The 17,382-nt window shown below is 31.6% G+C and overlaps 2 protein-coding genes across 5 annotated transcripts in view; one reads left to right on the top strand and one right to left on the bottom strand.

The window, feature by feature from the left end:
- LOC145246668 (nucleoside diphosphate kinase 7-like) overlaps positions 1 to 1,344 on the bottom strand; it is a 51,553-nt gene extending 50,209 nt beyond the window's left edge. Inside the window, exon 1 of the mRNA XM_080108382.1 lies at positions 1,147 to 1,344. Within this exon, the coding sequence (XP_079964508.1) occupies positions 1,147 to 1,179 (33 nt within the window). The 5' untranslated portion in view covers positions 1,180 to 1,344. The remainder of the gene's footprint in view (positions 1 to 1,146) is intronic.
- Positions 1,345 to 3,362: 2,018 nt separating this feature from the next.
- Positions 3,363 to 17,382, top strand: part of LOC145246667 (golgin-45-like) — a 101,685-nt gene continuing 87,665 nt past the window's right edge. For all 4 annotated transcript variants that reach the window (XM_080108378.1, XM_080108380.1, XM_080108379.1 and 1 more), the window contains exons 1-2: positions 3,363 to 3,490; positions 8,564 to 8,964. In XM_080108378.1, the coding sequence (XP_079964504.1) occupies positions 8,623 to 8,964 (342 nt within the window). In that variant the 5' untranslated portion in view covers positions 3,363 to 3,490; positions 8,564 to 8,622. The remainder of the gene's footprint in view (positions 3,491 to 8,563; positions 8,965 to 17,382) is intronic.

Genomic DNA, 17,382 nt, shown 5'->3' with positions numbered 1-17,382 from the left:
CATCTTTTAGTGCGTGCCCCCCCCAGTAGTTATTTTTTCGAAATTTGAACAAAATATATTCAAATCGATCGAAATTTCTATTTATTATGAAACATAAGAGTTCAAATGAGTAAAAAAAATATTTATTTTTTTAAATTTAAGTACACATATTGAACAAAAATTTACTTTGAAGTTGCAATTAAAAAATTGATATATACTTGATACTATGTTTTTTTTTAATAGCGTTTTTTTTTTCAAATTAATATATACTATAATCAGTTGAATTGCCAAGAAAAAGAAACTTCGTAAACATTAATTAATTTTTAAAAGATTAAAACGATAAAAATTCCATTATTTCAAAATGTTCCGTTACAACATAGATTTTTAATTAATTGTGTTTAAAAAATTTTTTAATATTAAGTTTTAATATAAACATGACTCTTGTCAGCTATTTTATCGCCAGATGAAAACCAATTTGAAAATATTATTGCAAATATTAAGCATTTTGTAGCCCCCCCCTCATATTTTGTTTGTTTCTTTTTACCGAACAAAATATGGAACCCCGTAGGTAACCAAATGAACATTCAGTAAAACCGTATTTCATATTTAATATACAAATGTTAATACTATTATTAATCGCTAAACTGTGTAAATCTTAAAACCTAACAAAATTATAACAAAGATTAATTATTAATTGCAGTTTAAAGAAGATAAACAAAGGGGTTAAAAAATCATTAAGTCGCTTCTGCTTTTCCATAGTTCGTATACTTAACACAAATCTGACGTCACGGAAACATGCGGTCCATTCTTCACAATCGTTTGGCAGTCACTAGAGATTAACGTCAAAAAATAAAAAATATATAATGTAAATTGTGGAGTCAATTTTCTAAACGTCCGCCAAGACGTTTTATCTAAACTTTTAATACATTCTTTACAATGTTTAGAAATGTTCAAATTACACTCTAAATTCAACTAGGACTTTATAATATATATATCTCGGTGGAATTTTGGACAAGAACCCTAATCCTCCCCTCTACATGTTAATAATTATTTTCTAAATTATAACGTTATTGTTTCATGCAGAAGTACCATTTTTTAACATCTCAAAAGTTTTCAAATCACCGCTATAAAAGACTCGACAAAATCTTTTTTTTTTTTTTTTTTTACCATTGCAGAAGGTCCAAATGAATTCATATTCATCACGATTGTGTCGAGAGGAAGGAATTCTTTAAATAATTTCCTTTTTCCAAAAGGAGAGATATTCTGCCTGTTTCAGAATTGTTGAAAATAAGTTTTTCAAACGGTTTGAAGATTTGAAATGTTTATTGTTTGAAATGTTGTTTAGCAACAACAAAGCGGAAATGTATCCGTCATTTAACTTCCGGTTATAAATAATGTCCATTTCGCAGCCGCCCATTCATTCATCAATTAATTCTCGATTTGTAAACTCTGAGTACTTTTTGGCTTACTCATAATTTCAGTGTGTTTCTCTCCTGTACTTAACTTTTATAATTACAATTATTTTTTTTTTATCTAAAAAAAAAAAAAAAAAAAAAAAAAAATAACGAAATGGTGGTAGTAAAAACCCACGCAATTACCGTGACATTTATTGGGTGGGTTTCTACCATTTTGTTTTATTTCTTATTTTGAAGTAATTATGGAGTCTTCAAAGATATCGCAGCCATCTTTTCTTGTTCTCCGGCATCGTTCGATATTACTCATTTTTTGAGCCGAAAAAAACATGTTAAATTAAATAAAAACACTAAAAATTTATCCAGTTACGTAACTAACTCATCTTGTCTTTGATAATATGTATTTTTTTTGGGGGGGAGGGGGGTTGTGACACAAAGAACAGGGGCCGATAAATGTTTCTACTTCAATTCAAAAAAATGTTTTGGAAAAAAATCCAATGTTGCTTTTTTTTTTTTTTACATAGGCGTCACCACTTATCAAGGCCGATAGGCCTCTCAAGGATAAGGGTTAAAGTGTGAAGAGTAGTCAAAAGGACAATATAGTAATCGATAGTAATGGAAGTTCGGTAAATTTGTTAACTTAAGTGGAACGCAACGGCTCATCAGAAACGTGTTCACGTTGGACTTGAAGACAACCATGTTATAGACAGCTGGAAAGCAGGAAAACGGGAGACGATTCCACAGGCGTGCAGTCTGCAGTTCTAAGAAAGAAGCTTTGATCATGGAATCTATGTTTAGGTTTAGGCACAAATAAAGAGTGGGGAAAATTATTGATAATGTTTTCAGCTAGTGTTTCTTGTGAAAGTTTGGCGAGAGGAGGCCATAGATTGAAGCTCAGTCGAACACTTTCCATGAAAATAACGATAAAGCAGAGACAAACTCGCAACATCTCTTCTGTGAGATAGAGGTTGCAGATCGGACAAATGTTTCATTTAAATTATAAGCTTGTTGTTGACCCTTCAAAGTTGTTTTAATTCGAAAAATGTTTCATTAAAATTATTTATTTGTTAAAAAAAAAAAACATTTATTTTATAAAAATCCAACGTTGCTTTAATTACAAAAATGCCCAAAGTTGTTATATTAAAATATTTTCTTCTTGCGCAGAATTTTCAATAAATGTCTTTATAACTTATTTAGATACATTTTTATACAATAAATGTTTTCGTTTTCAAATATTTTCGTGTGCGGGAAAAATCTTATTTGTTATTTATTTGACCAAGAAGAAATTGGAATTATCGCCCCTTAGTTATCGGCTGCATAATGTAGAAGTGCCAAACATCTTAATTTTCTCTAATTGTCTTCGAAAACTGTTTTCATTAATAATTAAGTTTCTACTTCATCGTTTTGCATAATTTTTGGATAGTTTCATTAGTGCGATATGACAATTCAGTAGATACCATTGCTTTACTTCGAAATTAAATAATTTAATTTTTTAATGTCGCTGCTGCTGCCTGCAGGAACAAAGAAGAATCGTAAATTTTAGATTACTTTCAAATTTCGCCTATTATTTAATTAAATTAGTTTTTTTAATTAAAAAAAACAAAGTAATTTTTAAATATAAATTTACGAAAACAGAACTCGAAATTATTCAAATTTTAATCAGTTTAATTAAAATATTGTTTTTTTTTTTTGTTTTTTGCTGTTTGTTGTTTAACTAAAATGGTACTTATGCATTTATTGTACCGCGCTGAAAGAATAACGTTATCTAGAAAGCCCTTCTTAACATAGAGGGAGGGTGTTTTACTATTCTGTTCTTTCAACTAGCAATTTAATTTTATAATACTCTCCCTTGTTTGATTTGTCGCCTTTTCTTGTACAAATACCACTTTTTCTTTTATTATAAAAATTAAAACAAAAAATTACAAATCTTAATTTATACCAAACTGATTGTAACACGTGTTTTTCTTGTGTCAAAAAGTTCTGACGCGTCAAACGCCAGACATAACTAAGCGAGAAAACGAAATTCATACACAAAAGGGCGAAAAAACCTCGACGTTTTTCTCGCTCGTCCATCTCGGTGGATTTTATTTACCTCATATGTAAGTAAATCGCATCTTGTACTTGACAATTAAAAAAAAAAAGAGAGAAATACATTTAGATGATGAGTTTTATGTGATTCATAATTATTATTTTGGTAAATAATAGTCGTGTTGTGGACATAAAATGCCAAATATCTTAAAATGTGTTGCCATTCTAATTCTGGCATAAAATGATTGTTTTTGTTTTTAGCGTTTGTGTACTTATGCAGTTTGCGTACCGTTTTATTTATTTATTTTCTTTTCATTTGGGATTTTCGAGTTAAATTCAATTTTCATAGTATCTTTTGTTTATCAAATAGTTAAGTGAAAGTACAGATGAGTTAAAAAGCGCCTACCTAGTCATGGTAATAATGGGTTTCTAAATAACGTTATTGATTTCAGCACGGTCCGTATTCTTCATAAGTACCATTTCTTGGAAAATTAGAGATTTATAAACGAGCAGAAATACACCAAATAAACCTGTATGTATAAATACATATTTTAAACAATAACGACAACAAAGTTCGTTTGATTTTTAAATTTAGAAATATCTTTAAAAAAAAAAAAATGCATTTTTTTTTTTCAACGAGTCGATATTTTTTGTTGAATAGAAAATAAAATTTGGTGCTTCTACAGAATGTGAACCGAACCAAACCGACTTTTTTGCTGAACTAAAACCTAAACTTCGGTCCGGGTTTAAAAGGGTGCTCTCTGCTAGAGTGCACTTACTGACCCGGGCTATTTTTAAATCGTATTTCCAAGTTTAATTAAGGTTTTCTGATATGTTTTTTTGGTGTTCCTTGGGTGTTGAGTTACATGGCGACCAAGCAGAAAAAAATAATAGTCGCTCTCTTAGTCCCCCACCCTAACCCGCACGTAACATATTTTATTTACTGACGTTGCCGTAACTAAACGATTATTTGTCACATTTACAAACATTTATTTATTTATTTTGAAAAAAAGTTTTACTCTTTATGAATATTAAAAGAAAAATGTTACTAAACATTTAATAATTTCTCACTTTTACAAACATTTGATTTTAAATTTCTTTTTAAATGACGACTTTTATCGACTTTTTTTTTTTTAATAGTATTTGCGGATGGGTATGTTGACAACAAGTATCAGTTAAATTTTGTAAATATTCCCCCCCCCCATGGTGTTTATTCCGAAATCCGTTGTTAATATGGAGAGGTTGAGGGTGTTTATTCTGAAAGCCGTTCTTAACATTTGTGGAGGTGGACCTAATCTAAAAATAAATTAAAAAAAATAATTAAATCATTTACTGATAATTTCTCACTTTTACAAATATTTTTAATTTACATGCGCGGATAAACAAATTGTTGAATAAAACGTTTTTGTAATAAACTTCGGGTTTACAAAACTTAACTGATATTTGTTGTCAGCATACCCATCCACAATTACTATTAAAAAAAAAAGTCGATAAGTCGTCATTTAAAAAGAAATTCTAAAACAAATGTTTGTAAAAATGAGAAATTATTAATAAATGTTTAGCAACTTTTTTTCTTTTAATATTCATAAAGAGTAAAACTTTTTCAAAATAAATAAATGTTTGTAAAAGTGACAAATAATCGTTTAGTTACAACGGCAACATCAGTAAATAAAAAAAATGTTACATGCGCATGGGTCAGGCTTGACTAGGAGGGGTGACTAAGGGAGCGACTATTATTTTTTTCTGCTGGTCGCCATGTAACTCAACGCCCAAGAAGTACCGTTTTTTTGTTTTTTTTTATTCAATTGTAAGGTTAAAGTATAGGTACAAAACACCCTCCCCATGTTAAGAATGGCTTTTTAAATAATAACGTTATTATTTCAGCACGGATCAAGAAGTGTACTAGTACCTTTAAAAGAAAAACACAATTTGGTTCAAATTCTTAAAAAAAAAACTTTTACTCTGATTTCAACATTTTTAAATTTCCTGAATTAAAAATAAAATTAATTGAAGGAAAATCATTTTTATTCTGTACGAACAATTTTTAACGTTTGGGTAATTTTTTAGATTGTCTTTAATATTTCGTTTATAAAGAAAGAAGAAAAAGAAATAATAAGCGACGCTTCTACACTATTAGGACGAAATTTTGTACTCGATAAATGAAGTTTTCAGATAAAAACAATGGTTTCTACTGATTTTTTTTGTCAATTCTAATAAGTTACAATGTTAGCGTCCAAATTATGCAGTCGAAAGTACCTGAATATTACTGAATAATTTAAAAAAAAAAAAAAACAACTTTAATCATGTTAACAGGCGAGAAATTGCAACCATCTTGTTTAAATCGAAACGGAAAATTACCTTCATTTTGAACTCTCCTGTGTCTTACGATCGTTTTCATCAAATTCTATTTTTTGATAGGGTATGGCATAAAGGTCTACTCCACAATATCTCCAGCTATGGTATAGCTGGAAATGTCTTCTCAATTATTTACTTATTTCTCTCTAATAGGTTCATAAGAGTAGTTGGTTAATGGGCAGAAATCAGAAGCACACAGTATTAATGTTGGAGTTCCTCAGGGGTCCATCCTGGGCCAAACTCTATTCCTGGTCTACATCAATGATCTCCTAAATCACATCCTAAGATCATTTGTAGACATTTATGCTGACGACACTACCATATATGGCAACACTTCAAAGACCGTAAACGACCAAGTTCTCTCTGACTCCCTCTCCTCTGATCTTGAGCATGCGGTGCAATGAAGAAAGGGGTGGCTAATTAATTTTAATGCATCTAAAACCAAGCTTCTATCTTTACATCATCAATGCTCTGCTCCCCGTCTGGCATCAATTGAAATGAATGGCTCCATGTTTTGACAAGCTTCTAGATCTGACCTTTACTCCTGATCTGAGATGGAACACGTACATCGAATCCATTGCTACAGCTGCTGGAAAAATAGTAGTGGGATTCTTCTACCGCTTCAGTAGATATCTTAGAGCTAGGTACGTCCAAGGATAGAGTACTGTTGCCACATCTGGGCAGGAGCTGCTAGAAAGACTTTATTCTGCCTTGACAGAGTTCAAAATAGACTTTGTAGCCTAGTGGGGGATGCCCTTTTCTCTTCCCTGCAACCTCTTTCTCACAGAGATATTGCAAGCCTGTCTCTGCTTTATCATTATTTTCATGGCAAGTGCTCGTCTGAACTCCAATCTATGGTCCCCCTTTGCCTGACTTTCATGAAAAACACTCGTCTAGTTGAAACCACTATCAATACCTACTCTTTATCTGTGCCTAAACCTAAATGTAGATTCCATGAACAAAGCTTCTTTCTTAGAACTGCATATCTGCGGAACTCTTTTCCATTTTCTTGCTTTCCATCTGACTACAATGGGGTCATCTTCAAGTCAAACGCAAACAAGTTCTTGATGAGCCGTCCTCTTAAGTAATCCAATTTACCAAATTTTCACTACTAACCATTATTACGATATTTTCCCATTGACTACTGTGCACTCATTAACCCTTATCCTCGAGTGGCCTCCAGACCTTGATAAGTTGGTGACTTCTTTGTAAAAAAAAAAACCTTTTCAGGTTCAAATGAATAGCTACAGCAGGAATTGGAATACATCTTACTAAAGCCTGATTGTCACAGCTGGTGAATGTCAAAATGCAATCTAGACGTGAGGACACTTTATAAGAATGATATGCAATAATATTTTGTTTTAAACTGGTTTGATGTCAGTTTGGAACTGAAGATGTAGAAGATTTGCACGAAGTTTGTCCCAAGGGTGCTCAGAGAAGATCATAAAGAAAGACGTTGTCATGGGCATCAAGACAGTTCCTCACTCTCCCTATAGTCCAGACCTTGCTTCCTGTAACTTTTGGTTATACCCTAAGCTCAAGGAAAACCTTAAAGGCTGCCATTATGAGACAATTGAAGAGATGAAAGAGACCGTGACTAGGGTCATTGACACTCTCGCACGAAGACTCTCTGCCGCTTGCCTGTTTCCCACCTGACTACAACTTGGACGTCTTCAAGTCCAACATAAACAAACTCCTGACAAACCGCCCCCTTAAGTAAGACACTCTATCAAAACCCCCAATACTAATGATTACTACAATACTATCTCATTGATTACTGTACACGCAATAACCCTTATCCCTGAGTGGCCTTCGATAAGTGGTGACTCCCATGTGAAAAAAAAAAAAGACTTCCATGGGGTCTTGTTATTGGAATGGTACAACAAATACATTGCAGCTGGAGAAGATTACTTCAAATGGAGACAAGAGTTTCATGTGTGTTCTATCAATAAAAGTGGCCGTATGAAAAAGTCTGGAAACTTATTGAAGGCATGTCGTGTACGTAAATGCCTGTTATAGTTGTTTCTAGAAATTAGTTTGCACTGATGATTGGCCATCTTTGGTTTGGATTGAAAGTTAATCAATGCTGCAGTAGTGAGCATGTTAATCCCACGTTTCATTGCTGTTATAAACAATTCTCAGGGTATATTGATTTTTAATTGACTTTTTTTTTCTTTTTTTTTTTTAGGTTTATATTGGACAGAGAAGGCATGAAAAACTTTTACACTTAAATATGATTTTATTTTTGTATTATTTTGAGATGACAATTGATAATTTATATTATTTGAATTATTCGAACTACTGTTCTCATCCTAAGTGTTATTTTCATGTTTCAGCTAATGTAACCTTTGACTTTCTTCAGGTGTATCTTGTAAAATTTTTGGAATCTTGCTGTCAAACTCAGAAATTTGCACGGAATTTCAAATAAAACCCTTTATTTAATCCACAGGATTAGTATGTTCTTGTTTCATCAGCCATGACTGAGTAGAAGTCCTAAGTAATTTGCAAGTGTATTCTTAGTATTGCCCACACTGGGTATTGAACCTTCAACCTCCACAAGAGTATCACTTTGAACTGAATTTTGCCAAGTACATTATTTACTACACCACGGATCCTTGCAAAGAAGGTTGGAGGTTACATCTGTCGAAACGTGAAAATAACAAGACGAGAACAGTAATTTGAATAATCAAAACAAAAAAAAAGTAGAAATTATCAATCCTCATCTAAAAAAAAAAAAAAATCAGAAACATTTTAATTTTCTGAAAAAAAATTTTTTTTTTTACTTTCAGTATTTGTGTCATAACAATCTTCAATTTGTGAGATGATCAGAAAAATCTAACGCTCTATCATGATGAAGGGCATGAAATCGCATCGGAAATCAATGAAAGCCAGTGCGATGGAGGGGTCAACTGTGATTATGCGACAAGCGCAACCCAAATACAATTTTCCAATGTCTTCCAAATCTAAAAAGGAAACAACCGGTCGAAAATCTGCCCCTTGCACTTCCCATTACGAAGCGGAAGGCATGGATTTATCTATGATGTCCAATAGGTCTCATCCGTCCACATCAACTGCTGCTGTTTACTCATCGTCTTCCTCCGCATCCACTCCGCCCATTTTTGCCAAAGATTTGAGATGTTCTTCTGACATGTATACGGACCAACAGAATACAAATAATCAGCAGGCACATGTGAGTTTCATTTGTACTTTCTGATATGTATATCTATCTCTGTATATCTATATGTATATCTATCTCTGTATATCTATCTCTGTATATCTATATGTATATCTATCTCTGTATATCTATATGTATATCTATCTCTGTATATCTATATGTATATCTATCTCTGTATATCTGTATGTATATCTATCTCTGTATATCTATATGTATATCTATCTCTGTATATGTGTATGTATATCTATTTCTGTATATCTGTATGTATATCTATCTCTGTATATCTATATGTATATCTATCTCTGTATATCTGTATGTATATCTATCTCTGTATATCTGTATGTATATCTATCTCTGTATATCTATATGTATATCTATCTCTGTATATCTGTATGTATATCTATCTCTGTATATCTGTATGTATATCTATCTCTGTATATCTATATGTATATCTATCTCTGTATATCTATATGTATATCTATCTCTGTATATCTATATGTATATCTATCTCTGTATATCTGTATGTATATCTATTTCTGTATATCTATATGTATATCTATCTCTGTATATCTATATGTATATCTATCTCTGTATATCTGTATGTATATCTATTTCTGTATATCTATATGTATATCTATCTCTGTATATCTATGTCTGTATATCTATATGTATATCTATCTCTGTATATTTATATGCATATCTATTTCTGTATATCTGTATGTATATCTATATGTATATCTATATGTATATCTATCTCTGTATATCTATATGTATATCTATTTCTGTATATCTGTATGTATATCTATCTCTGTATATCTGTATGTATATCTATTTCTGTATATCTATATGTATATCTATTTCTGTATATCTATATGTATATCTATTTCTGTATATCTATATGTATATCTATTTCTGTATATCTATTTCTGTATATCTATATGTATATCTATCTCTGTATATCTATATGTATATCTATCTCTGTATATCTGTATGTATATCTATTTCTGTATATCTATATGTATATCTATTTCTGTATATCTATATGTATATCTATCTCTGTATATGTGTATGCATATCTATCTCTGTATATGTGTATGCATATCTATCTCTGTATATGTGTATGCATATCTATCACTGTATATCTGTATGCATATCTATCTCTGTATATCTGTATGCATATCTATCTCTGTATATCTGTATGCATATCTATCTCTGTATATCTGTATGCATATCTATCTCTGTATATCTGTATGTATATCTATCTCTGTATATCTGTATCTATATCTATCTCTTTATATCTATCTCTTTATATCTATATGTATTAGTGTTAGGGTGATTTATCAGAACAATTGGAATCGGAAAAAGTTGTGCCTCTTTTCCGATGCCAAAACGATTCTTTTGATTGTCTTTTTTTATTTAATTTTATGTAAAGCAAAATTATTTACTACTGGTAGTAATGATAAAATAAATATTTATTGATTTTTAAACGACCAGTAAAACTACAATTGATAGATAATCCCATGCAACTGTATTTTTACACTTAGGAAAATATCTGCACTTTTAACATGTGTTTTTATGATAATCAGGGAAAAAAACATAACATTATAGTTAAATATACAGAGATTTATAAAGAATCGGAATTGGTAATTGTATTGGAATCAGGGAAAATATTAGAATCATCCCATCACTAAGATATGTTTATCAAAATTTAATAGGCAATGACCTTTTCACCTCCCTACTCCATTTTTCTCACAGAAGAGACGTTTGCGACTCTATATCTGCTCTATCGATATCGTTATGGTAAGTCTTCGACTGAGCTCCAATCTATAGTCTCTTCACAGCAAAACATTCACAACAAATACTCGCTTAGCTGAAACAACTGCCGACAACTTTCCTCACTCCCTATCTGGGCCAAAAACTAAACGAAAATTCCATGAGCAGTTTCTTTTCTAGAGCTGTCCGTCTGTGGAACACAATACCATTTGTTTTCTTCCCAGCTGATAACATGGTTGTATTCAAGTCTAACATGAATAAATTCCTATTGAGTTGTCCATTTAGATAATCTTGCCCTATCCCTACCAATTTTTCAATTTTGACCCCTTAGCAGCACTTTTTTTTTTTTCTAGATAAAAACTGATTAAAAAGTTTTCCACATGTCTGAATACCCTGCATACTAAATTTCAAGTCTGTAGATCAAAAATAAGTTGAGAATTGTCACACACACATACAAACACACATTCTCACTTTTATAGATATACTACCATTTCAGCCCGTCGTTGCCCAGGTATTTGGAGGTGTATGTTGAGAAAAAAAAAGCGGTCAATTTTTTAAACTTTGACCCCTATTATGAGCCCTTAACATTTATTGTTTGGGGCTCAAATCAAGTTATTAAGTTAGATCCATGTCCAAGGAACTTATATCTAAAATTTCAAGTGTTTAGACCCAAAATTGACGGAGAAGTTTGGCAGAGTTCTCAAAGGTCAAATCGTTGAACTTGGACCCCTGAACAGTCAAATTTCTGTCCGAAAACGGATTACAAAGATTTTCCGAAATCTCAGTACCCTGTATATCAAATTTCGAGTCTGTACACTGAAAATTGACAGTTATTATATAGGGAAATGTACACACAGACAGACAGACACTTTCACTTTTATAGATATATAGATAGATCAGCAAATATAGGCTTCTTCCGATTGCATGATGAATGATGAATGAACTACATGCACTGATCCCCAAAAAAGGAAGTAAAGACAGAGGATGATATATATCTGAACATATACTACACTAGTTCTCAAAGGAAGAGGTAATACCTCATAAGATGTTATCATAACAACAGAACAATACTCCCTTCAAAATAGAGGAGGTAATGCCTGGAGGATCTCCCCATAAAAGCAGGAAATAATGCTAGTGAGTATGATATGGAAACATTAACCCTCCCTCACGGATATAGTACCTAGGAAGATTACTCCTACTCCCTTAACCCATTTATGCATAGCGCCCAACTATTATGCAGTCAGATTTTATGTATCTTTTTACTATAAAAGAATAAATAAATGGACTAAAAAGGAAGAGGTAATTATTAGGAGGATAGTCTTATAAAAACAGAACCATCAATTGAAATGAATGGCTCTTGTCTTGGGGACGCTCTATGTTTTGACAAGCTTCTGGGCTTGACCTTTACTCCTGATCTGAAATGGAACACATACATCAAATCTGCTGCCAAGGTCGCTGTAAAAATGGTGAGATCCTTCTACTGCTCCATTAGATATCTCACTCCTGATGCAATTCTCTACCTGTCTAAGAGCCACGTACATCCAAGGATGGAGTACTGTTGCCACATCTGTGCAGGAGCTGCTAAAAACCTTTATCCTGCCTTGACAAAGTTCCAAATAGACTTTGTAGCCTAGTGGGGGCTTTTCTCTTCCCTGCAACTTCTTTCCCACAGAAGAAGCATTGCAAGCCTGTCTCTTTATCATTATGTTCATGGTAAGTGCTTGTCTGAACTCCAATCTATGGTCCCCCCCCCTCGCCAAACTTTCATGAAAAACACTCTTCTAGATAAAACCACTATCAATAATTTCCCTCACTTTTATCTGTGTCTAAACCTAAACATAGATTCCATGAACAAAGCTTCTTTCTTAGAACTGTACGCCTGTGGAACTCTCTTCTGTTGTCCTGTTTTCCAGCTGACTACGATATGGTCGTCTTCATATCCAAATTCTTGATGAACCGTGCCCTTAAGTAATCCAATTTGCCAAATTTTCACTACTAACGATTACGATATCTCGTTGACCCCTATACACTCAATAACCCTTATCCTCGAGTGGCCTCTTGGCCTTGATAAGTGGTTATTCCTATGTAATAAAAAAAAAGATTAAAGACCTTATTAAAAGATAATACAATCATGAATGTTTGTTTTAATTGGGGGGGGTATTCATTTATAAATGTTTAGTCATAAAAACAGTTATTTTTATACTTTCCTGGACTTTTGACCGAGACCGAACTTAACTATTTTAATCCAATGAATTTCTATAAATAAATGTATTTATGACTAGCAGGGACGGGGAGAGAGGGGGGCATCTGGCCTTGCTCGATTATAAAATGTGCTTAACTATGTTTTAATTAATGCAGATTTGTATTTATTATTACAGAGCCAGTCCACTATTGAATATTATATTGTACCTAATTTATAGTACTGATTTTAAAAGATTTTTTTTAAATGACTTGGGTTCCATTAGCTAGAATCAAAACCAAAACATTTGGTGATCAAACTGCATTCCCTACTGTTTGAGCTATCAACACGTAGATCAGAAAGATTTAAAATTAAACCACTTCAAGCCATGAATGAATTTGCGCATACGCAAAAGTAATAGAAATATGTCGGCAAGTTAAAATGAACATTTTTGCATTTCAGCTTGCCGACATATTTCTGTATATGTTATTTATCCATCCAAAGATTTTAATCATTATAAACCATGCTCGATGTATGATTACTGTTTTCTGTTAATTTGAGTGCTATGTTACCAATAGCTTAAGACTTTATTGGTTAAATATTTTCACACAGGCACACATACATACATACATACATCTACTGTTTTATTTATATATCAAAAAAACTTTTTTTCAAATAATTTGGAAACATTTTAAATAAAATGGCCTTGAGAATAAATGCATTAACTTCGATGACCTCTATTTTTCTCACACTTTTGGTGGCCTTGTAGCTAATTTGTTCCAATGTAAATGTTTATATTTTGTGTAAATAAATAATTCAAAGTGTAGTATCTGTTCAGCATCTTATTTAAAATTTTTAAGATTGCCAAAACAATTGTGGAATTTAAAAACCGTAAAAAAATAATATGGTGATGCCAACATGGAAGAGAGGGGGTATTAGTTTATTTTCTTAAAACTGATCTCACATTTTTTTTTTTTTTTTTTTTTTTTTTTTAACGAGTATTTTTATTTTAAGTAAGATTTAACTTACATATTTGTTTATTTTTTTTTATTGGCAAGTTTCAGCTTGATTAGTTGTTTCGTTTTATATAGTAATACACACGGACAAAAAAACGCTTTGGATAATCACAGATTTCAAGGTAGTTCTACTAAAATAGCCATATTTTTTAAACCAAAGCACTTCAAGTCTTCAAATTACTACTGTTTTGTTCGGAAATGAATATACTTTCAAATGAATTAATAAATATGAATGTACATTATATATTTTAAGAGTTTTAAGCAAATAAAGTGATAAAAATGTGAACGTCATAAAATGGCGTTTTCGGTAAGGTTTTGTAATGACCCCCCCTGTTTTCTAAAGGTCCGTACCGTGATTGTATGAAGAATTTCGTCATGAAATTTGGGAACCAATCAGAAGAGGTGTTAATCTTAATACTGTCAAGTGTCCGAAATATTTTTGACCATTTCTTTTTTTGTCGTGTTAAAAATAAGACTTTAATATGACGAGTATTGAACATTTTGAAAAAAAAATTCTTCGGACACCCAGTAGTAAGTAAATCAATCTTTTTACTATCTTTATCAATTAAAAGTATTATTTTATGTTGAGTAGGACCGCGGTAATTGATAATTTAAAAGGACCTACCCGAAAAAAAAATTGTTTCTATTTCTCGAATTTTGTCAAATGAAGTTAGTATTACTAGAAGCAGCAGCAGCTCCAGCCTGTAGAATCAGCAATAGCACAGTGTAAACAACACGCGTTCTTTAATTTTTATTCAAGAACGAATTAAGAAAAACATGAAAATATGAATATAAATGTTCTTATGTTTAATTAGAGCTATTTTGTTATCAGAATAACATTAGTTTAGAACTTCGGTTTTCAGAATGTATAATAACAACAATCCCAACCAATTCGGCATTATGAATCTGTTGCAATTTTTCACATTTCTCGTCAAATTTAAAAACATGGTTAAAAAAACAAAATAAACTTTTGTAGATATATAGCTTGCATGCACTTTTATTCTTTAAATTAGTTTTGAACAGCGAATTAAAACAATGTTTTACTGCGAACAGCCACAAATGTTTTTTTTCAAAATCAAAATAAGTATCAAAATCTCGTTTATACATAGATTCGAAAAAGTTGTCAAAAAACAAATATATAACAAATAAATGTTATCAGAGGCAAGATAAGTTACTTTTCTACCTAACTGGATAATTTTCTAGTGTTTTTATTTAATGTAACATGTTTATTCAGCTCGAAAAACGTACAGTGTTTACCGATGTATTGGAAAATTAAAAATGGCTCCCGGCCCGACTCTCTTTGACACGGTAAGTTTGAGAAAAGGAGTTAAAAATTTAAAAAAAACTATACAAAATACTGTTAAAAACTCACCGAATATATGTCAGCCTATGTCACGGTAACATATATTGAGCGAGTTTCTAGCAGTATTTTGTCTACTTTTTTATTTTTAACTCTTTTCCCCAAGCTTACTGTTTCAAGAGAGTCAGGCAGTCGGGCACCATTTTAAATTTTCCAAAACATCGGTAAACACTGTTTTCAAGCTGAATAAACATGTTACATTAAATAAAAACACTAAAAAATTATCCAGTTAGGTAGAAAAGTAACTTGCTTTTGATAACATTTATTTGTTATATATTTGTTTTTTTGACAACTTTTTCGAATCTGTGTATAGTAATACAAACCCTCAAAATCTATATCAATATTCTTGAAATTTTAAAAGCAGTTAGAAAATACATCAAACTACAATTAGGAAGCTTTTTATTTCGTTATTTTTTTTTTTTTCTACTTATTAAGCGAAAGATATTTTTACAACCTGCTCCAGCGTAGTATAAACGGCCTATGGAATTAACACCTTCAACCTCGAAAATAGAAATCAACAAATTTATTTATGGAATTTTCTTTGAAATTTCGCAACGCAGTTTCTTATTAAATTAAAACTAAATATAACATTTGCTGACTTATTTACCTATTACTTATTTTTCAAAAGCCAATAATTATGAACCGCTAACAGTAAATATGAGTGAACGCTCTCTTTGAAAAAAAGCTCTCTTAACTTCACCTCTAATCCAAATTATGTGTGGCAAGTCTCCTCCTAAAACACTCTTTAACCCTAACAATAACACTAAGTTCGAGTGGCAAGCCCCCCCCCCCAACAAAATACCTCTGTAAGCCACATACAAGCATCTAAAACAAACAAACAAAAAATAGATCCTTCCTTAAAGAAAAATACACATAAAAATAAATTGGTTAACTGTCCTAAAATGCTAGAATGGCCAGGAAATGGTGAATTATTTTACATTAAATTTTTGTGAAACTAACCGCTCCCCCCTCTAATATTGTTTTTGTTAGCTTTGTCTCTGTCAAGTTTTCAGTATGTTCACACATAATTTTCCTTAGCCTTACAATTAATTCAAAGTCCGAATGGCAACCCTCCCCATATTCTCATTGCATAGAAACCCTCTTAAAACTACACATAATCATCTAAAAAAAACAAAAAAACAAAAGCATGCATATTTTCCCTTAGAAAAAAAAACAGTTAACTGCTCTAAAATGCTAGAATGACCTGTAATAGGAAATCATTTTACATTCAATTCTAAAATAATTTGTTTATCTTTCATTAAAGTTTTTCATGGCATTTTATACATAATTTCCTAAAAAGGTAGAATCACATTTTGGAGGGGTGGTCAGAAGGAGTTGAGTGGGGTTAAACAGAAGGTGTTAATCTACAATAATACCAAAGAAATATTGCAATATATTCATCTTTAAATGGTCTTATGTTTAGATTTAAGTTTTTTGTACATAAAGCACATTACAATTCAACTTTGAGTTCTCCAACTTCTTTTCTGTTTATGGATACATGGCATTTTTAAGGAATTGCTGCATATTTATGCACATTTACTGCAGATTATTTGGAAATCATAAACTTTGGGAGATTTTCAGTTGCATATTCTGATTCCTTGTACAAAAATACACTTATATGGTAAATTTCATTTCTTAGACTTGTGTTTTAACAAAGATATGACATTTTTACTGAAAAAGTAGTGTAAAAAATGTGACGAAACGCATATGGTCTTAAAGAGGGAAAAATATCCAAACGTGTGAGGTACAAAAATAGCCATAACTTCCTTAATTTTAATCAGATTTTAAAAATTTAAAAAGATTCTTTCTTAGCTCATCAAGCTCTTTCTATGCATACCAATATTGAAATATTTCAAGCTATTTCAATTTTTTCATGTGTATTGCTATTTTATATAGTAAGATTTACCTCAAATGTGACAGCAGTAGGAAATCAATTGTTATTGATAGAAATGAATTACTATTCTCCCAGGCAATACGGTTCTGGATATGACCTTAAACTATATTCAGTGGTGAGGCCCCAGCTTGCAGGCTTTGGGGAATGTGGAGCCACCCTTTAATTACCATTGCTCCCAGGTCCACTCTGACCCGGAGTGGTAGTACCTGTA

Source organism: Euprymna scolopes, chromosome 24, assembly GCF_053919585.1.
Source record: "Euprymna scolopes isolate OS-2025 chromosome 24, ASM5391958v1, whole genome shotgun sequence".
Taxonomy (NCBI): Eukaryota; Metazoa; Mollusca; class Cephalopoda; order Sepiida; family Sepiolidae; genus Euprymna; species Euprymna scolopes.
The sequence above is the reverse complement of the archived record's forward strand: the minus strand, read 5'-3'. Positions and strand labels throughout refer to the sequence as shown.